This window comes from Solanum tuberosum, unplaced genomic scaffold, assembly GCF_000226075.1.
Source record: "Solanum tuberosum cultivar DM 1-3 516 R44 unplaced genomic scaffold, SolTub_3.0 scf00482, whole genome shotgun sequence".
Lineage (NCBI taxonomy): Eukaryota > Viridiplantae > Streptophyta > Magnoliopsida > Solanales > Solanaceae > Solanum > Solanum tuberosum.
Genome location: NW_006239402.1, coordinates 234,538 through 256,253, shown reverse-complemented (window position 1 = coordinate 256,253; position 21,716 = coordinate 234,538). Strand labels below are relative to the sequence as shown.

The 21,716-nt window shown below is 33.2% G+C and overlaps 4 protein-coding genes across 5 annotated transcripts in view; 3 read left to right on the top strand and 1 right to left on the bottom strand.

The window, feature by feature from the left end:
• Nucleotides 1-9,723: 9,723 nt before the first annotated feature.
• LOC102596407 (uncharacterized) lies at nucleotides 9,724-14,128 on the top strand. The gene is made up of 5 exons (XM_006364144.2): nucleotides 9,724-9,977; nucleotides 11,644-11,757; nucleotides 12,089-12,168; nucleotides 13,354-13,478; nucleotides 13,660-14,128. The coding sequence occupies exons 1-5, from the start codon at nucleotides 9,925-9,927 to the stop codon at nucleotides 13,729-13,731; spliced, it is 444 nt and encodes a 147-aa protein (XP_006364206.1). The 5' UTR covers nucleotides 9,724-9,924; the 3' UTR covers nucleotides 13,732-14,128.
• An 819-nt stretch (nucleotides 14,129-14,947) lies between these two features.
• Nucleotides 14,948-16,049, top strand: LOC102596861 (uncharacterized). Its single transcript, XM_006364145.2, has 3 exons — nucleotides 14,948-15,200; nucleotides 15,324-15,434; nucleotides 15,533-16,049. The coding sequence occupies exons 1-3, from the start codon at nucleotides 15,048-15,050 to the stop codon at nucleotides 15,866-15,868; spliced, it is 600 nt and encodes a 199-aa protein (XP_006364207.1). The 5' UTR covers nucleotides 14,948-15,047; the 3' UTR covers nucleotides 15,869-16,049.
• Nucleotides 16,050-17,563: 1,514 nt separating this feature from the next.
• Nucleotides 17,564-20,671, top strand: LOC102578858 (probable polygalacturonase At3g15720). Its single transcript, XM_006364174.2, has 9 exons — nucleotides 17,564-17,696; nucleotides 17,955-18,092; nucleotides 18,448-18,621; nucleotides 18,735-18,758; nucleotides 18,852-19,059; nucleotides 19,644-19,725; nucleotides 19,810-19,915; nucleotides 20,039-20,155; nucleotides 20,249-20,671. The coding sequence occupies exons 1-9, from the start codon at nucleotides 17,607-17,609 to the stop codon at nucleotides 20,477-20,479; spliced, it is 1,170 nt and encodes a 389-aa protein (XP_006364236.2). The 5' UTR covers nucleotides 17,564-17,606; the 3' UTR covers nucleotides 20,480-20,671.
• Nucleotides 18,028-21,716, bottom strand: part of LOC102597183 (DCC family protein At1g52590, chloroplastic) — a 5,776-nt gene continuing 2,087 nt past the window's right edge. Inside the window, exons 4-6 of one of the 2 annotated variants that reach the window (XR_368660.2) lie at nucleotides 21,472-21,564; nucleotides 21,241-21,385; nucleotides 18,028-18,109 (exon numbers count right to left, since the gene is read on the bottom strand). Coding sequence is in view for 1 of the 2 variants with exons in the window: in XM_006364146.2 (XP_006364208.1) it covers nucleotides 21,304-21,385; nucleotides 21,472-21,564 (175 nt within the window). In the remaining variant the exon portion in view is untranslated. Of the gene's footprint in view, nucleotides 18,110-21,040; nucleotides 21,386-21,471; nucleotides 21,565-21,716 lie in introns of those variants that run through there. The other variant, XM_006364146.2, reaches the window with a different exon arrangement.

Genomic DNA, 21,716 nt, shown 5'->3' with positions numbered 1-21,716 from the left:
TCAAATAAGTCCTTCTTTGGCCTAGTTTTTTCATATAATTTTGAATTATCGTGACTTACTTAGTGTTTAAATAAATAAATAAATTATATTTCAGTTTTCTTTAAAGATGTAATGCCTAAATTTACCGTCAAAATTAATTTTTTATTTTTAATCAATTACCCGAATAGGGTGTGTTGTATTAGCAAAAAGGATTAGAGGGGGTTTAGACCTGACCTCAATACAACACTGATCCGTCACAAAAAAACTAGAAGGCTTACAAAAATTACTATAGAGTCTTCTGTAAATTTATGAAGAAGAAAGTAACTAGCTTACAAAGAAATTTGCTTTATCATATTTGCTCCGAATACTAGGCAATTGCCATTTGTCCAGTAGAAAGAGACCTTTAGCTTGTCTAGGGAGATTGGAATAGAGTTGAGTGATGAGCATCTGGTGAGAAGAAGAGGACAGTTTTGCTAAACAATCTGCAACTTGGTTTCCCTCTCTGAAACAATGTTTAATTTGCATTTGCACCCTTTTTTTGATGACGTTGATGGAGTCAATGACTTGTTTCAGCTTCATATTTGTAACTATATCGTTGGCGAGCATATTGACTATATTCATGGAGTCAAGTTCTAGAATAAAATTAGTGTACCCATGTTGATTACACCATTTTACACCAAACTCAACTGCCATGGCCTCAACCATGTTGCTATATTTGCATTCAACGGGAAAAGAGAATGCCACGATCAAGTCTCCATAACTATTCCTTATGATTCCCCCAATGCCTGCCCTTCCAGTCTCATGTACATAGCTACCATCAATATTGATTTTTATGACATTGATGGAGTCAATGACTTGTTTCAGCTTCATATTTGTAACTATATCGTTGGCGAGCATATTGACTATATTCATGGAGTCAAGTTCTAGAATAAAATTAGTGTACCCATGTTGATTACACCATTTTACACCAAACTCAACTGCCATGGCCTCAACCATGTTGCTATTTTTGCACTCAACGGGGAAAGAGAATGCCATGAAAGTCTCCATAACTATTTCTTATGATTCCTCCAATGCCTGCCCTTCCAGTCTCATGTACATAGCTACCATCAGTATTGATTTTTATGATGCCATTTTGAGGATAACTCAAAATTAAGTTGTTTGACTCTCGAATTTTATCTATACCACGTAAATTGAAACATGAAAGGTATTACTAATATTTTCCTGCAGTCATTGTCATTGCTGAGTGTTATGTTTGTCCAATGTTGTGCAGCAATGTTTTTAAATTTAATTTGATAAAGAAGACATAAATGTTACTACTTACTCCCTTGGGATTGAACTAATTAAGTATTGAAACGGCTTTCCAAAGAAGTAACATATGGATGCCGACTTTTTATATTGTGTTTTCAGCTATGTTTAGTTAAGCTAAGTGGGGCTGTGCAACTAAGATACGTCTGTATAATTGTATATAAGCAGCATCTGCATCATAGTGGGGCATAGAAAGTAAATGAGATGGGTTTCAATTTACGTATAGATCATCCTCTCTTTGATTGACAATTGTCTTTTAGTGTACATTAAGTATATATCAAGTCCTACACAAATTAAAGGCATTAATTAACTTATAAATTATCGGAGTTCTAATATTTGGCTAGTCATTTTTTGGATTTTTTAGTTGAGAAAATTTCAGAAATAACAAAGTTAATAGATATAATAAGGATTTATAGCTATAGTGGTAAAAGTTTTGAGGCACCACACTCTTTGTCCAAGATTTCAGTTCCGTTTTCAAGGTTTTGCATTAGATCTCAGATTATTTCATATTGTTGGCTGAGGCCGGGGAGGGTGTTCAGTGTTCACCCAACCCCAGTCAATTTTTTATTTACAGGTCAATCTTTTACTCCCTCCGTTTTAAAAAGAATGACCTGCTTTGATTTAGAATGGAATTTAGGAAAATAAAAAAGACTTTTTAATCTTGTGATTCTAAATTAAAGTTATGTCAAATGTATCAAAATGTCCTTTAATTTTGTGGCCTTAAACATGCCACGTGAAAAGTTGAAATTAAAGTGTTGCAGAAAAAAAAAGAAGGGGACATTCTTTTTTAAACAAACTTAAAAAGAAGAGAGAGTGAGAGTATATGTTTATATATATATGTAAAATTTTTAATATTCTGAACAACATGCAAAATGTTAGTTTTGTGGTCTAGGATCTAGGGCATTCAAAATGCATTCCAATATTTGATTCTCAAGAACTGCATTAGTTTTTATATTTTTTATTTTTTGAATTTCTTGAGTAAAATTTTTGGAACCACCTATGATTGTATATATACTAATTTTCTGGAAATATTATAAATCACGCGATGAGGAACTGATTTGTCATGTTCATAGATTGGAGGATGGTCAGATGATCAACACCCTTCATCAGGAAGTTATATTACATATCTCATTATTTATATGTCTTTTTTTCTATTGTTGTGGTCGTTAGTTTAAGTAGAAGGTTGCTAAATCAGATATTTATTATCCGTTGCACTTAACTTTTTTATATATCTCATTATTTATATATCTCCTTTTTAATTATTGTCGTCGTCAATCTAAGCAAAAAGATAGCTAAGTCAGATGTCTATTGTTCGTCGCACCCGACTTCTATATCTCATATTTATAGATCTCTTTTTCTACCATTGTCGCCGCTAATCTAAGTAAAAGGTAGCTAAATCAGATATGTTATATTTGTCGCACCTGACTTCTATATCCCATTATTTAAAGGGACAAAGGACAAATATACCCTCGAACTATCGTAAATGGTATGCAGATATATATCCTCCGTCATACTTCTGCGACATTAATGCCCCTGCCGTCCAAAAACTAGAGCAGTCTTATCCGTTGGGTCGGTAGATAAGATTATGCTGACATGTGTATGTCCGTTAGTTTAAAGGGTATATATGCTCTAATTTTTGGACGGCAGGGGCATCAATGTCCCAAAAGTATGACAAAGGATATATGTATACCATTTACGATAGTTCGGGGTATGTTTATCCCTTTTCCCTTATTTATATATAGATCTTCTTTTCTATCATTGCCACCACCGATCAAGCAGAAGGTTTCAGAATTCAGATACCTAATGAACACATTAGAATGAGTAAAGGTCTAGTACAAAAATAAATACCGTGTATCAGGTCAAATTAAAAATGTATACCTTTTACAGATGTACTAATACCCTATATACATCAATCTTTAACACCTTAACGAAATTCCTAATTTTATCACCTCATTATCTAAGTCTCCAACTTGTTCATTTTTGTCCCTAATCTTTCAGGTTAAATCTTTTGAAAAGGTCACACAAGTATATCTATGTATGTTCATAGCATATAGTTTCTCACGATCCCGATCGAGTTTAAATTAAATATATATTTTTTAAATATATTTTGTATTTGTAATAATAAAATGAATGAGAAGAAAACTAGGTTGTTGATAGCCTGGCAAGAGTTACTCCCTCCGTTCCTATTTACATTTCCCCATTTTAAGATTTTAAAGTCAAGTTTTCAATCAATGAACATGAATAATTTATTTATTTACTTAGTTTTTCTATGTGGGTGAAATGAATATTTTCAAGGCTAATAACTCTCAAGGGTAAAATAGTAAGAATATTGTCATTTCTGCATTTATTTTGTGAAATGACAAATATTAAGTACCATCTAATTTAGTAAGGACGACATATAAATAGTAACGGAAGGAATAATATATCTGCTACAGATGGAACACGAAGTTCTTCTGTATTTTAATTTGAACCCTTTCCCCTTTTGGTCAGGAGAAATCTGTATTAGGCCTTTTTAAGGGATAAATTTCACTGGAAATATCCCTAATTGTACTTTAATAGAGTAAGTATATAATTTCTAGTTGACAAGTGATTGTCAATTAATAATTAGTATAAGTGGCAATTATGATGTTAATCGTGTATGTGATATCGATTGGTTCACAAAGAGCAGAACATTTACCAATTTTGGAATTAAACATGAAGAGACACTAATAATTGGCACCAAATATATATATAGACGACGTTTTCTTTATATTATTAATTTTAGTTAATATAGTTGTGACTTGTGAGCAAACCCTAAAACAGTTTTCAAATAAATGTCTTAACTCTTGTCAATTTGTTAGCAAGATTTTTTTATTTATTGGGTGTCCGATATCCACAATAAACCATGCAAAATTTATTAAAGGAGAAATCACTCTTTAACATAATTTTTTTTATATCTATGATTCGAATACGAGGGATAAATAAGGGTGGACAGATCCTACATATCATCACCACATTTTTTATAGTGTACTATAAATTTAAGTTTTAACATTGTTTGAGTTGGTTAATTATATGTGATGTGAAACAACATGGATTATTCTCCAAGTAGGAGAATTTTGTATCTATATGCAGATGGTAATTGATGTTTATTGTTTGGGAAAATGAAACTTCGATGCGGACAATTAATTTGCTATCGCCAATTAGGCAGACGCCGCACCGTTACTCCCTTTGAAAGGAATAGGAGTACACTATATTACTTAGAGTCTGTTTGGACCAACTTAACAGTTAGATCAAACATATTTTTAAGTTATTTTTAGTTTTTGAGAGTGTTTAATAAAGTTAAAAAATAACTTAAAATAAGTTTAAAATGATTTCGAAAGAAGTTAAAAATTAAAAGCAGGACTCTTCTTACTTTGTATTTTTGACTTAAAAATCATTTTGACCTTTTTATTTTTTGACTTAAAAGTTATTTTTTTAAGTCAATCCAAATAGGCTCTTGCTCCCTTTCATTTCAATTTATGTAACTTATTCTTTATTAGTCTATTTAGAAAAAAAAATATTATTGTCATGTGATAACGACTAATGAAAGCAATAATAACGATTCACCAATAAAAATCATGTTTATATAGACTATGAAAAAAAAATCTAATCTTAGAATATATAGACGTGCTCCAAGCTAAGCCATGTTGTTTTCCATCGCATGCAGGAGCAGCCCCTACAAGCCTGCAGTCAGATCCACAAACAAAATAATTACTACAACTTTCCCATCTTAATTACTAGAAACTAGGGTTGAGAATCAAATCGTTAAAACAGCTAATGGTGTTGTGTTAAAGAGAGACTAGAAAGGTACTGATGATTATAATATAAGTAGAATTGGCAAATTAATTATCCACCTACAATTCACACTGTCCCCACTAGTTGTCATTATGAAATTAGTATAATAATCAACGTTCCGTACGTTAAAAAAAGAGAAAAGACTAAACTATGACCTTAATGAATCTACACCACATGCTTGTTTATTCCTTAAGTAATTTATAACAAACTTTGAAAGCTCCATATACCAATTCCACTGTGTTTACCCACTTTCTAGACAAGTCTATGCCTGCAAACTTCAACAATATGGTCCCTTTCCTTTTTATTTCCGTGACCACTTATGTTATATTACTTAATTATCTAATAAATTTCTCTTTAATATTTCTTCTTTTTGTTATAAATATAAGAGAAAATGAATAGCTTCTTGTTTGATGCAACTTAATTTTCTTTTGGTCCATTGAAAAAGACTAAATAATATTATTTAAAAAAAAAAAACTTTTGGTCCATTACAAAAGACTAATTTTCTCATTAAAGTACAACAAATTATCTAAATAAAATTATTTTGAAATTTAGAAAAGAGTAGTATTTTTTTTGGGAAAAGGGTCTGAAAAATACTTCAATTTTGACCGAAATTGCTTGTTACGATATCAAACTTTGTGGAGGACCTTTCATCCCTGCACTATTTAATAGTGTATTTTAAAGGTATATATGTGCCCATGTGGATACATTACTATTTATAATGATGCAATATTTATGATGTCCACGTGGGCACATATATATCTTTAAAATACACTATTAAATAGTGCAGGGATGAAAGGTCCTCCACAAAGTTTGATATCGTAACAAGCAATTTCGGTCAAAATTGAAGTATTTTTCAGACCCTTTTCCCAAAAAAAATACTACTCTTTTCTAAATTTCAAAATAATTTTATTTAGATAATTTGTTGTACTTTAATGAGAAAATTAGTCTTTTGTAATGGACCAAAAGTTTTTTTTTTTTAAATAATATTATTTAGTCTTTTTCAATGGACCAAAAGAAAATTAAGTTGCATCAAACAAGAAGCTATTCATTTTCTCTTATATTTATAACAAAAAGAAGAAATATTAAAGAGAAATTTATTAGATAATTAAGTAATATAACATAAGTGGTCACGGAAATAAAAAGGAAAGGGACCATATTGTTGAAGTTTGCAGGCATAGACTTGTCTAGAAAGTGGGTAAACACAGTGGAATTGGTATATGGAGCTTTCAAAGTTTGTTATAAATTACTTAAGGAATAAACAAGCATGTGGTGTAGATTCATTAAGGTCATAGTTTAGTCTTTTCTCTTTTTTTAACGTACGGAACGTTGATTATTATACTAATTTCATAATGACAACTAGTGGGGACAGTGTGAATTGTAGGTGGATAATTAATTTGCCAATTCTACTTATATTATAATCATCAGTACCTTTCTAGTCTCTCTTTAACACAACACCATTAGCTGTTTTAACGATTTGATTCTCAACCCTAGTTTCTAGTAATTAAGATGGGAAAGTTGTAGTAATTATTTTGTTTGTGGATCTGACTGCAGGCTTGTAGGGGCTGCTCCTGCATGCGATGGAAAACAACATGGCTTAGCTTGGAGCACGTCTATATATTCTAAGATTAGATTTTTTTTTCATAGTCTATATAAACATGATTTTTATTGGTGAATCGTTATTATTGCTTTCATTAGTCGTTATCACATGACAATAATAATGTACTAGCGCGTGACTTTGTGATATAATTAATTATTAACAGGGGCGTAGACATGTGCATGTGAGGGTATCAAAAAAAATATCATATATATAAATAAAATAATATACGAAGTAATTAAATAATATATTCTGAACATCTTTAACATAGTAAGTTATCATAATCCAGTGATGCTGGTGTGTTTTGTTGTGTCAGGAGAGGCATAAATTATAGCTATGGAGCAACAGGAATTTGGTTACTTAAAAAATCATATTTTTTTTTACTAGGCAATAACTGTTCACTAAAAGCAAGGTGGGGCCTTCATTTTAATTTGTCTTATTCGACTGTAAACTATCGTTCGATTATTATGCTTCATCGATGAGACGTCACGATCTAAATTATTATTATTATTTATTTTCGCTTTGTCAACAATTATTCCTACGCCTCAAAGCGAACCGGCCGAATCATCCATTTAAGTTTATTTCACTCTATTGGTATAAGTGTGCGTGTCGTATATGAAAGATGCATCAATCTATTTGTTCATGATGGAAAAAAAAATATTGTGCCTGACTAGTGCTCCCCATTATTCATCGCCTGTCAATTAACATCGAGTGCTCCTCTCGCGTGTAGCAAAATGCTTCAAAGAATAAAATTCTCGAATAATCACCTTTTAGTTTTTGAAATTAAAAACTTATCCAGGAGTTTGAGAATTCCACAAATAAAACTTCAAAATATTATTATGAAATTTCAATTGTACATTTTAAGCTTTGTGACAATAGTATTTCTTTTTTTAGAAATTACAACACTAACAAGTGGCTAGCTCGTGCCGTTAAACCCCTACACTGATGGATCAACAAGCTCATAAGAAATTTATTTGAGGGGCGGCTCCCGTTTCAACAACTTATGTTGGGAGATTTTGCACAAATGGCTTTATTGAGGCTATTATTTAAATTTTGTTCCTGCTAGCACAATTGGCTAAATTTTATCTTTAATTAGAAACAATTATCTAATTAATTGTAAAGGCAAATTTGAATCCACTAGGATAATGTGAGGAGAATTTAAAGAGTGGCCTAAGAAAAGATCCTTTTGGTGCAAATAATTCAATTATTTGATACGTTCCAAAATTTAGAATTTACATGATATAAATAAATCTTATTAAAGAATGAAAGTATCAGAATTGACGATCTAAAATCCATCTATATTTATTGGTCAAACAAGTAGGTCTAATTGGTTGAATGGACATGTGGTTACAATATCAAAGGATTACGTTCCTGAAGAGCCTTATCATTACTCTAATTCGAGAGATGATGAAAAAAAAAATTATTTCTCTTTTCTAATGGTTTTTATTTTAATAATAACAGGAGCAACAAATGAAAATTATTCTAGAAAATCAATATACAGCCTCTACTCTATCTCTAATAAGTAAGATTCCATTAATTTGAACAAAAATGAAAACTTGATAATGATTTGAATGTAAATGAATAGAGCTAAGTGTAATATGAAATACTAACAGATACTTCTAGACTCTTTCTATCATGATCACTCTCCAGTTTTGAGTGTTATGGTTTTATGGACCACATCCTTCATTTATGGAAGAGTCGTTTTAATTAGTAGGGGCCTAAGCAAAACTCTTTTAATTAAAACTAAATAAAGTAGTACATTTTAATATGTATTACCAATCAATATAGATGTACATAATTTAGGTAGCCAAAGACACAAGGAATGTGGTAAAAAGATGATTACCAAAAGTCCAAAACATATTTTATTTTAGAGAAAATACATAAAAATCCCCCTGAACTTGACAGCATAACTTACTTTAACACTTAAACTATACAAATATTTTTTTATCCCCCTAATTTCATTTCGTGTGAATTTAATACCACCTTAACAAATGACGTGGCAAAAAAAGAAAAGCAAAAAAATTGAAGGCGCGTAAATCTTTTTAAAAAATAATAATAATAATGGTCCCACTAGCATTATATATATATATATATATATATATACAAAGCCCCTACCTATCCCATTCTTCTTCTTCTTCAAACCCGTCCACCCCTTTCTCAAAACCCCACCTCCCCTGCTTGTCTCTTCTTCCTCAAACTCCCACCGCATCCTACCCCTACCCCGACCCATCCTCTTTCTCCTTCATCAAACTTTACATCCTATACATTTTTTCGTTAAACAAAAATAGAAAATCACATTCAAGACCCAACATAATTTTCTTTATTTTTTACTTTTGAGATTCAATTTTTCTTAAAAAATAATTATTCATCTAACTTTAAACGTTACTTATTCTATACCTGAATATGCATTAAGAAGTGAAACAAGAAAAGTAATAGCAAATCTAAAAAATTAGCATATCGATTTTGCATAAATTTAAAATTGTCATTATTGATATAAGTTGATAGTTTTACCTAGTTGGGAAAAAAAAGGTATGGTGATTGATATAAGTATTGATGGAAGTAATAGTGAATAATAAAGCAATAAAAAATAAAATGAATCAATAAATGTGAAATTTTGGATGTTAAGAAATTGACCCAAATGAAATAATGAAGAGGGTGGGTGAAGAGTGATTTTTTTTTTTATAAAAAAAGATGTGGAAAGTAAAAATAAAGAAAAAATATGTTCTTTTCAATTATCTGACATGTCATCGATGTGGCACCAAGGTGTCACTTAGATGGCGCGCGTGCACTTCACCCATGAGTATGAAATTTGTATTGTTTATGTAAGGTGCAATTAAATTCACTTGCAATAAGATTAGAGGGTAAATAATTATCTGTAAAGTTAAAGTACTAAAGTAAATTATGCTGCCAAGTTCACGGGAGATTTTATGTATTTTCCCTTTATTTTATTGAGAGTTTTTAAGGTTTTAATGGGGTTTTTTTTTCAGTAACGAGAGTTCTCTTTAAAAAACAAAATGAAATTACAAGAAGATAAAATTTTATTTTATTTTTGACTCAAGAAGGAATAGAAACAGAAAAGACAACGAAATAGTTAGTATTGGGTAAGACACAGGTCAAAATAGAATTAGCAGTCAAAATTTTTCAACGCCGGAAAACGCGATTTCTGATCCGAGTTTTCCGATCAGTGATCAGATCAGCAGGCAATCGCATCGCATTTGAATAAGGGTTAGAAAATGCTTCTGGCGGTCTTATTTTCCAACTCCGAGGGCAACATCCTCGTCGAACGGTAACATACTCATTTCTTTTCCGTAAATGATTACTTGAGAATTTCTTGTTTGAATCGATGCTTTGTCTATTAGATTTATTTATTGCTTATGGTATCTGTTACATAAGATCCGCTAATTTGTGTTTAGTTTCTAGTTTTCTTGTTTTTTGGGGGGCTGTGTTCTGTTTGATTGGAAATCATTCTGGAAGAAGCTCAATTTTGCATTCCATTAAATGGATGCTTCTCCATATTACATATTACCCCGAGTTCCTTTTTATTTTTATAACCGAGGTGTCTTGGGACCGATTGGGCGCCCCTCGACTAATTCCAGTGGATGCCTCCCTCTCATAGGCACCTCGACTAATTCCACTGGATGCCTCGCTCTCCAACCACCATCAGGTAATAGGTTACTCAATCCACCAAGGCTAAGACATATGAGAAGAAATCACCTAGTATTTTGCAAATGCTTTCAACCTTCGATTGCTAGGCCACATCCTTGGGTGCTGCATTATCCCGAGTTCCTCTTAGCACTTCACAAGTGGAGGAAGAAAGAGGAAAGCATTTTTAATGAAGAGAATAAAGAAAGAGCAAAAGAAATCTTTTGCATTCAATTTGCTCTCTGTTTGTGTGTTGAAGTCGATTTCCTCCAAACTCTAGAATTTTTATGACTTGAGGGGTGGCTTTTGATCAACACCTATAATTACTAGTCTACTGCAATGCGACTTGATTCTAAGCTAGTTGAATTGTGGTTGGTTATAGAGATACTTAATATCCATTTTCTCCATTTTGACTTGTAACATCCAATACTCCACAATTTAGACTTCTTCAACACTAGATTCTCTTCATTCTCTACTGACTAAATTAAGTCCCAGCAAACACTGGAACTAATAAATGGACTTTCTGTTATTGTCTATAAGAATCATTTCAGACATTTTTCTCAATGTAATTTTAGTATACTCTATGCCCTTTAAACACCTTCCTTTTTATGGTATGCTACCTAACGACTCATACATATGGAGGTCTTCATATGGCATGACCAGACCAATCTAAGGAACCATTTATCATCATCTCCTATGTGTGCTATTTGTCCTTCTATTGGCGGTGATCATTCTAATACTGTCTTATTTTCTTTAATCGTCATTCATCTTATAGTCCCATTCTATGTTCATCTTGTGTAAGGCCCAATATTCATTCTCATATAAAATCACAGGTCTTACAGCCATTTTTAAAAGCTATCCATCAATTTGATGTTTATCATCCTATTTCATAGTACTAATACTAATTTACATTCTCTAAAAAAATTAAAAATACTTATGTTGCGCTTGTCTATTTCGACTATCCGTTATTGACTGTGTATTAAATATTCATTTATTGTGTCATTTTCCTGAAACTAAGTGAGCCTAAAAAATTGAAACATTAGATCATGGACTTAAAATCTGAAGACTTCCATTATCTTTTTTCAATTTGTATCGCACTAGGAGTTAATGACTTCAATATACATATGGGACAGTGCCTTTTCTTCTTTGTTTTTTATGGATACATCCCACCAATAAGATAATTATTCTATTGTTCCTTCAATCAAAGTTTCTCCAGAGGGAAAGGGGCTTTTATTTTTCATACAGAAAACAATTTTTTTACCTTTTCTTTTCCAGGCAGAAATGACCTCTTTTAATCTTTTCACTTGCAGTTTTAATGGAGTACCAGCAGAGGAGCGTCTGCATTGGAGGTCTTTCCTAGTTAAGCTGGGTGCAGAGAACCTTAGAGGGATTAAGAATGAAGAACTCCTAGTGTCTTGCCACAAGTATGTAAATTTGTTTTTGTGGTTACTTGGACAAATATTCCTGACCAATGGTAATAACATAATAAATAAAAACAACTGTTGGTTAGAGAGGTGAGGAGGGAGGTGACACTGAGAGGAACTTTGTGTTGATGGGCAAGATTGATCGCTTCCAAGTTTCCCCCTTTGTAGTGTTTGGAATTGAATTTATGTCAATTGGCTGCTTGCTTCTGGAAAGCACTCTCCTCTCAGCTGAACTTTAATAAAAAGTTACTGTAGTTTAGGGTGGTTTGCTAATAATTAGGAGTTAGGACTGTTTCTATCTATAGTCTTTTCACAAACTATTCATCTGCAGGTCTGTTTACATTGTATACACAGTACTCGGAGATGTCAACATCTATGTTGTAGGAAAGGATGCGTATGATGAACTTGCTTGTAAGTGTATCACATACACTTTAAGTCATTAAACTTTATGTTTAAACGAAAAAATAAAGCTTTCCTGATGCATGGTACAATTTTTAAGGCCTCATTAGCAATTAATTTATGTTGAAAAGACACTGTAAATTGTGTTGTCTTCGTCTCATATGTATAAGCTTTATTTAGATATGCTGTTTATGCCGTCTTCATGTAGCTTAAAGCATGCTTTTGGCAATTAATTTAGTTGGTTGAGTTGAAGAAGGCAAACCAGTTCTGATCTTAATTATGTGAACACCAATGCCCTTGCAAACTTTGAAGTTACTGAATGTTCCAAACTAAGATGATTTCATGATTTGAGATGTTGCCATTTCGTCTTTAGGTAAATCATCCTTTCTTTTGTGTGCATTAAAAGAAATCTCTAAATATAAGTCAACTTACTAAGTACCTAAAGGTGTATTTAGCGGTCAATGAAGAGGGATTAATATTGTCGAAGATTAGGTTCAAATTTAGCGAGTCAAAAATTAGGTGGTTTGTTTCATCTGCCTGTGTCTTGGCAGGCAAAGTTTTCTAAGTAGCTGGTATCCGATGGAATAGTTGAGGTGTGGACGTGCTGTCCGGATATCGCCGTGATAAAAAATAAAGTCAACTTACTAATTAATAGTTTTCCTGCCATTGTTTTGACTATTAAATAGTGGAGTTATTATTCAAGATCTACTCTAGAAGAGTGTGTATACCTAAATATAAATGATTGAGTTTTCTGCGATTAAAACGTAATGTGCAGCTTACTTTTAGGTTGTCTACCTAATTTCATCATTGTGTTCATTCCATGAAAAAGAGATTTTCTATGTGAAGCTTCTTTGATGTCCTTCGATATTTTAGTGTAGATTACATAATTGAGCTTATTTTTCTTATACTTGAGGTGTTTTATTCTCTAGAGGGGGAAGGCAACCACTAATGCTACCACATTAGCTTAGATGACAAATCCCATTGTAGCTTCCATTATGGGAACCACAAAATCTACATGTCTGCTGATGTTGTTATGGCAACCTCCATCAGTGAGGTTATGTTGTGTGGTCTCTTGTCAGCGGGGATTACCTGGATAGCTTTTCCATATATTTGGGATGTCTGTTTTACACTTGTATGTGGCATCATCAAACTTGTCTTTTCCATTCTTTTATATAGACTTGTTGGCTTTATTTGCAGTGTCTGAAGCAATCTTTGTTATAACATCTGCTATCAAGGATGTATGTGGAAAACCTCCAACAGAGAGACTTTTCCTGGATAAGTATGGAAAGATTTGCTTGTGCCTGGATGAAATTGTGTGGACGGTAAGATAAAATGTCTCTGTGTTGTAACATAAATAATTTCACAAGCTTGAAACTCTCATCTTCTCAAGTATTACAGTATGTTTCTAGTTGGAGAAGCATACAGTGGTTATGAAATTCTTAAAGCTATAAGTAACTTGCTGCTGTCTGGCTAATGATATTATTCCGCTTTTCTATTTTGAAGGGGTTGCTTGAAAACATTGACAAAGATAGAATCAAGAGACTTGTTAGGTTGAAACCACCAACAGAGTTCTGATGAAGATTTTTCCCAGTCTCTTGTTTATGCAAAGCTTCTGGGACTCAAGCTGCACTCCGTACGTCAAGTGTAGTTTTAATGCATGTTTTGTATCTTTTTTTGGCTTATGGACCATCTGTTAGTAATTTTATTAGCAGGTTTTAGCACTTTAATTTGATTTATTTACTTGGCCAGATAAGAAAAATCACTCCCCATACTGCTTTCTAATTATGGAGGACCATAACCTTTGAAAAGTGGAGAAAGGGATGAATGGATTCCTTTTCCTTCTCCACATTATTCGACTTGTTTGAGTTGGTTATTTGAGGATTGTATCTTTATATTACCCTTTCAATTGAACGGAATATGGTTTCCGACCTCTGAATTTGTGTGTGATCATTAATGGTCTTTAACTATGTAACTTCTCTTTCTTAAACTTACTAGTTTTGCCTTGGCTTGTGTGTCAATGTCCAGTAATGAACCACTGTGGGTGCGTACTACTTCCCTCTCTCACCAGCCTCCCCTAATAAAATCATATTCAACACCAAAACGCTATGGATTTTACCCAAACTTCTTTCATCTACACAAAAAAAATTAAAAGTTATGCCAGCCACAATAATACATTATCTTGTTCTGAAATTTTAATATATCATCAATTTTGAGTCTAACCAGAAATTTCTGAAAGAACATGCTTGAAGTCTAAACCAGGAAGTAGAGTTCAGATAAGGACTATTGCGTATTTATTTTCAACAGTAAAGATTGACATAAGGAACCGCAGCTCCAGCTACCAAACAAACCATCCCTATCAGATACTTAAAACAGATCCGAATTTTTTTTATTGGATTAGACGAGAATGTCCATATACTTACTTGCTCACTAAGATACATAGCGCCACGAACAAGCCAATACTGTGTCCAGACTTTAAAAGATAGTCTACTACTCTTCCTTGCCCTGCGGTAAAAATTTATTTGTGAATTTTCACTAGTTTAGAAAAGATAAGTGTATACAGATTTTTTTTCTACCTCCGTGACATCATATATTTTGCGTATTTATACCTCATTCGTAAGGTATATTGTCAGTTTAATTTCCAGATGCTTAAATTTAAATATGTTTTGCATGCCAAACACGTTTGTACTATTTGTAGCACCAGCCATCCGTTTTACTGCCACCTGATACCTTCTGTCTACGCTCATTAGACACGGAATGACGAATATACCCTCTCCTTATTATCTAAACATTAGTCGTGTACCGTTCCAAGTTTCGCCACAAATTAGTAAACGCCGATTGCCAGATCATATTCCAAAAACTGGTTAACAAGTCTTCCTAACAGAGGGTTCTCGATGTCACCAGCCATGACCAGCCGGCCAGCGATGCTCTTTCTTCTCGTTATCACCGTCGCTGCCATAACTTCCGGTGTCCAAGCATCAAGATCCATCGTGTTCTTGCCCCAGCCTTTATCATCCCTCGACATAATCAACACCACTCTGCACCAGGTACGATTCAGTCATTTCTTCTTCTTTTTTTTTGTTCCGCAATATCAAGTTCAGAAAATTTGATATATTCAATTAATTAACCAAACAATTTGTTTTGAGCACCGATTAATCTGAATATTCTAGGGACAAAATGCACGCTGTTCATTTACGGTAAGCATAAGGACAAGCTGCTCATCTCCAACTTACACCAGAGACCAAATTAGTCTTGCCTTTGGCGATGCTTATGGAAATCAGGTACAAATACCGATTCTCATAGAGCTTTAAGCTCCAATTTGTTTTAATTTTACTGTTCAATTGTCCAATACGGATCGGAATACCATTTTTTTCCCCAGGTTTATGCACCGCGGATAGATGACCCAGCAAGCAGGGCTTTTGAGCGGTGTTCGAAGGATACGTATACGGTATACGGTCCATGTACGTATCAGATCTGTTATGTGTACCTGTACAGGAGCGGATACGATGGATGGATACCGTATGATGTTACCATCTACGGCTACAACTCGAAAGCCGTCACCTTCATCTACAATGTTGCCATCCCCGGAAACACTTGGTACGGCCACAATTACTGCCGTTCACGTGCTGTGAAATCTGCCAGAAACTTGGGCTGGAGTTTGCTTTCTGTTGGTTCCACTATGTTGTATACAATTGCTGGGCTATTTCGTGGTTAGAGTTTATGGGCCTTTTGGTTGCTTCTTTCTAAATTGGGCCTTGAATGGAAAGCCTGCCTAGTCCAATGGGATTTGTGGGATGGCTTGAACAATTTCTTTTTGGGTTATTCATGTCTTGTTGTAATAAATAAAGTGAATGCTAATGCCACTTAGGAATGGTAAAGTCAGTTACTTTCGTCTATTTTACATTGTTAAAATAAAATGCAAGACAAATTTTCCATATTCAATATTTGATATTCGTAGGTTTAGCAAGATGTGCTATCCTTGGGGATGTATTGGAAGAAGTTAGATATCTCAACAACGATAATTGATGAAGATATGATTAAATAAAAGTGTGTTTTCAATTTAGTTTAAATTTACAAATGAAATTTCCACACATGGTATAAAGTAGTATCAGATATCATTATCAAAACGCGATCGTCCCAAATTGATTGTCACATGACATAAGACTTTATTTAAAGATAGATTTAACGATGCGATGTAATATGACTTAAAAGTAACAATTAACGACACAATACAATAAGCAACAAGTCTAATAACCATCCAAATAAGCTAAAAGACTCAATCATGAGATACACCGAATCTCAGATTTTTTCATTAAAAAAATGGTTATCGATTTCGTTAGACTGAAGTAGCAAGCAGATCTACTTTAGGAAATAATTCTTGTTAGTTCTTTAATTCCTGCTAAAATAATCTTTGTAGTCCAAATCCAATGTAAAGTCAAATTTCTTGTACTTTTAAATAAGGCTGCTAATTTATAACTACTGTATTATTATTAGTATACCAAATTATAATAAGTGAATAAAATCAAATAATTCTACCTGCCTTAGCCTATGCCAAACTTTTCCTATGTATCCAACGGTGTTGAATTTTTTTTTTTGTAAGCAGGAAAACTTGGTGAAATTTGAACCAAATGGAATTACATGTAGGTTGAAATATCAATCTAGTAGATAATATAGGTTAATCATTATTGTTGGTATTTATAATTCTATTTATTTTTGGTTGCTTGTCCTTCGACTGAAGTGATAAAGGAGGCTCGATAAATCGTACCACTATTTAAATTAATATAATAAGTTTCCTCGAATTTATATAGTACGTACGATAAGTATTTTCTTTTCCTTTGTAGACTTTGAACGCAACTAAAAAGTCCAAATAATACTACTTGCGTAATTCGTATTGCAAGAAGTTAGATATTCTTTCTATTATTTGCTTCGATAGGCGAGAAAAAAGTGAGAGATCCAAGAGGGTTAAGCAACTTGATCTTTAAAAAAAAAAACGTTAGTCAAATATATGTATTTAGTTTATATGAAACTTCAATAAAATGATACTGGTAAATGGTGGACGAATTTTATATTTCATAATTTCCGCCTTTTTATGTGACACTATTATTATTAGCTATTTGGAGAGTCTAATGATTTTTTCATTAATCATTTTTAATTTCTTTAAATATGTAAATTTAAGTTGAAAATTAGTTGGTTTAATTTTCGTACTCTTAATTGTGTTGCGTAAAATGGAATGGATGGGGTAGTTGTTTCGATACGAAAATGTATACTAGTTATTGTGATTTGTTACTTACATCTTAAGTAGTGGAGGGAATCATGGCTTTTAATTATTCTATGCTTTATTTATATAAGTAGAAGATTTAGACATTCTTACTATGCATGATTCTTGTACTACCTAGATCATGACGATTAGTAATTCGCAGTTTTACTTGGTAACTTTCTTGGTTTTGTTGTGCATGGTTTCTTCTGTATGGAGTGCTGATATTAAAACTTTCAATGTCATCGATTTTGGGGCTGTCGGAGATGGAAGAACTGATGATCTCCCGGTACATAAAAAAATATTTTTATTTTATTTATCTTTCGAGTAGCAAGCTACTCTGATGGACCTTCCTCTTTAAAAAAATGAGTTAATATCGTGTGAGTCAATGGCCCACATGAACTCATACTATACTTGATCTTAGCCGAAAAGGCAAAGATAAAGGTATACACAAACATTAATTAATTTCTTAAATTTTCTCGGAATTTTTTCTTTTTTATCATATACGTGAGAATTTGTAAACATTTGATCATGTATATATATGCAGGCTTTCCTCAAGGCATGGGAAGCTGTGTGTCAATCGGAATCCAGTCGTGTAATTCTTGTTATACCAAAAAGAAAGAAATTCTTACTTAAGCCTTCAGAATTTGATGGTCCTTGCAAACCCTCCAGTATACATATTCAGGTCATGATGCCCTTCACCTACAATTTCCATTGGAATTTTGCTCGTTAGAAAAGTAATCGTTTTAGATTTCTGATAGAAAAGTCCTCATCAGAAATTCTCCAGTGTTTTAGTAGTAATATAACTAGGATTCCTTTTGTAGCAGGTTGTCTGTCTGTCTTATATTCGAGTTTATAACTAGTTCCTCACTTCCACTTAATAAAAACAGTAATATGTAATCATTCTGATAGTGTAAATTTTCTTTTATAATGTCAATATACACACACAAGTTAATTCATATAACTTAAGCCAGATCGAAAAAAAGCTGAGAAATTTGATAAATAATTTTTTTAATTTTTATTTATTTATCCTGTTGCAGGTATCTGGAAATATAATTGCACCTAACTCAAAATCGGCATGGGATGGAGCTGCAACCAATGCATGGCTCACTTTTGCAAATATTAACCATCTTACTGTTAATGGCAATGGAGTTTTTGACGGCCAAGGCCATATATGGTGGTCAAATGCTTGCACCAATGATAACACATCCCAAGTAAGCTTAAAATCTTAGTATTTTCAAAGTTTTTCATGAAGAAAATCGTAACGCTAGAAGCATTTAAATTTCTAGCTAATTTCTTACCCAAGGAATTATTATTTTTTGACCAGGAAACACAATGCAAAGGACCAACTGTAAGTACACAGTATACACAATCGTTTTCAAATTTCCTGTGTATAACGTATATAGTATACTAAAGTAATGTGATGATTATCCAATATATATAGGCATTGATTTTCAGAAGATGTGATCAGCTTCGAGTTAGGGGAGTAACGATTATTAGAAGCGCTAGAAGTCATATCATATTGACTGCTTGCAATGAAGTTAGCATTGCTAATATTCGTATTATGTCCCCTGGTGATAGTCTCAACACCGATGGGATTGACGTTTCCGGTAGCACTAATGTACGAATACACAACTCTCTCATCGCAACAGGTACATTTAATTTTCACTATCGATGAATTTAACTTATACACATTGATAATTTTCACAGTAGTTGCTCATGAGTCATGATAAGTTAAACTATTAACCTGAAAAATAAAACAAGTGACGAGGCTATAAAAGTTTGAATTAAAAGCTTTTACACTAAATAGAGTCAGTCCGATGCACGAATATCCCACTTTCATGCAGGATGCGTTGCACCTTAAAAAAATGTGGTGTAGACAACCTACTCTGATGCAAGTATCAATGGTTGATTCCACAATTCAAACCAGTGAGCTATAGGTCTAGACAATTTTCATTGTTGTCCCAAGACTTCCCTTCATAAAAGTTTACACACTATCGGGAGCATATAAGTTAAATCCCTACTACTATTACCAAGGGCAGAGTTAGAGTAGAGCTCACGGGTCGATAGAAAAAGAACTAGAATCCCAAACTTATAAACTTTTCTCAACCTCTAACTATTACTCCATTTTGATTTATCCATGAACTTACACTTCTTCAGGAGTGCAAAATCTGGCTTAATTTATTCTTATTATAACGGGTTTACTCCACGTATTTTGGGCAATGAATTATGATAGGTGACGACTGTATTGCAATAGGAGGAGGATCGTCCAACGTTAGTATTAGCGGCATAACATGCGGACCTGGCCATGGTATTAGGTAATTGTTGGGTTTTCAGATTCTACTTCACTAGAATGTTATAAATTGCAAACAAGAACTTTGAAAAAAATTTAATGGCTGTAGTATTGGATCCTTGGGAGAAGGAGGATTTGAAGTGGTGGAAGATGTGAACGTAAGAAATTGCACGATGAAAGACACCTTAGCAGGAGTAAGGATTAAGACCTGGCAGGTAATGTGCACTTAGTTTTTGATCAGCTTGGAAGTGCTCAGATAATATTCGTCATTTACAACTTGACAAATACTGCAGTAACTGTTACAACCATAACTAGCTAACATATTTCGAGTGGAACAGGGAGGCGAAGGGTATGCAAGGAGGATTGCTTTTGAAGGAATTGTATTTGTTGCAGTCAACAATCCCATCATCATCGACCAGTTTTACTGTCCCAGCCGAGTCAATTGCAAAAATGATGTGAGAAAACAACCAAAAGTTATATAGACTGGAAACTAGGGACTGATTGTTGAATTTCATTACTAATTGGTTGTTTTGACTAATTTAATGCAGACAGCTGCAGTTGCATTGAGCGACATAACATTCAGAGGAATACTAGGGACTTCCCTGATGGACGAGGTGATAAATCTGAGCTGCAGCGAAACTGTTGGCTGCAAAAACATACTTCTTGATCGAGTGTATATATCATCTGTTAATGGTAATCCTGTTCATGCCAAGTGCATCAATGCTCATGGAAGATACACTCATACTAGACCTGCTGTGAAATGTCTGCTGCCGCCATAGTTCTAATTTCACAATGCCTTCTTGTTCAACAATTACTAATAAAGGAGTAGGTAGGTGACAAGGAGAGATCCGTACCATTGTTCTCAACTTTATAGGCTTATAGCTATTTCGTTATTTAGGAACTTGTTATATTCAAGGCTTATGGATACAGTTTCTGTAACGAATAACCAACTCAGAAGTCAAAAGCCACTATTGTGTTTTCTTTTCTTGATATATATTTTTTGTCTTCTTGAAACTGGTAACTTTCTTTTCTTGATTTGTTCATTAGCCACAATAAAAACGTTCTATTCAACTGTTATAATCTTACATCTATGTCGTTATTTTAGGGAATCAATAGATTCAAGGATTATGGATACATATTCTTTGATGAATAACTAATCAGAGCCACATTTCATTTTTAGATAGCTGGAATATCTCTGTACACAGAGCATTCTATTCAAATTAGAGGGAAAAAGGAAATCGTAGAGCATTTCATTATTGGAACTTAGTTATGTATAAACCACAAGCTACTAGTATAACAGATATAACTAATTGACAGAATAAGACATCAGATAAAAAGTATGAACTTCAATATAGGAACAATTGATAAGATTGGTTGTTTTTTCTTTCTCTATTCTGTAACCAGTCATGACACCAGAACCATACAACAAGAATAATCAAGTTTAGATGCTAAAATATGCAGACAACAGCAAGTCATAATAAACTATATCAAATCATGTTCTATACAAAAGAGTATTTTACTTGCACGAGAGAAGAAGTACCAGTTTCTGTATAGTGTATAATCACATGAACTGGAGCAGCCAAAGGGTGCTTAGAGTCTCCATTTATATCTCACATGATTCGGAGCGGCCAAAGAGTGCATAACGGTTATTGGCAACATTATCATATGCAAAGTCTCGAATGAATCTGCTAAAATGAGGGAAAAACTAAGCACCAGAAGTGAAGCAAGTTCCTACATTCACCATGATGGGGATAAGAACAGTGAAACTTACAGAGGCACAAACTGTAGTAAGACTGCTAGCTGAGGGAAAGGCAAGTTAATGTACTCCATAATCTTCAGAACAGCTTCGGATTTCACATAAGACCTGAAATGAAAACAGTGATCACTAGTTACTCCTGCTATGATTGCTACAACATTAGTATCGTCTGGACAACATTTGAATTGAAGTTGAAAAATAAATTGAAGTCGAAGTTGGGAAAAAGGTACTCCAATATGTAAAAAGTCAGGCCCCTTGCT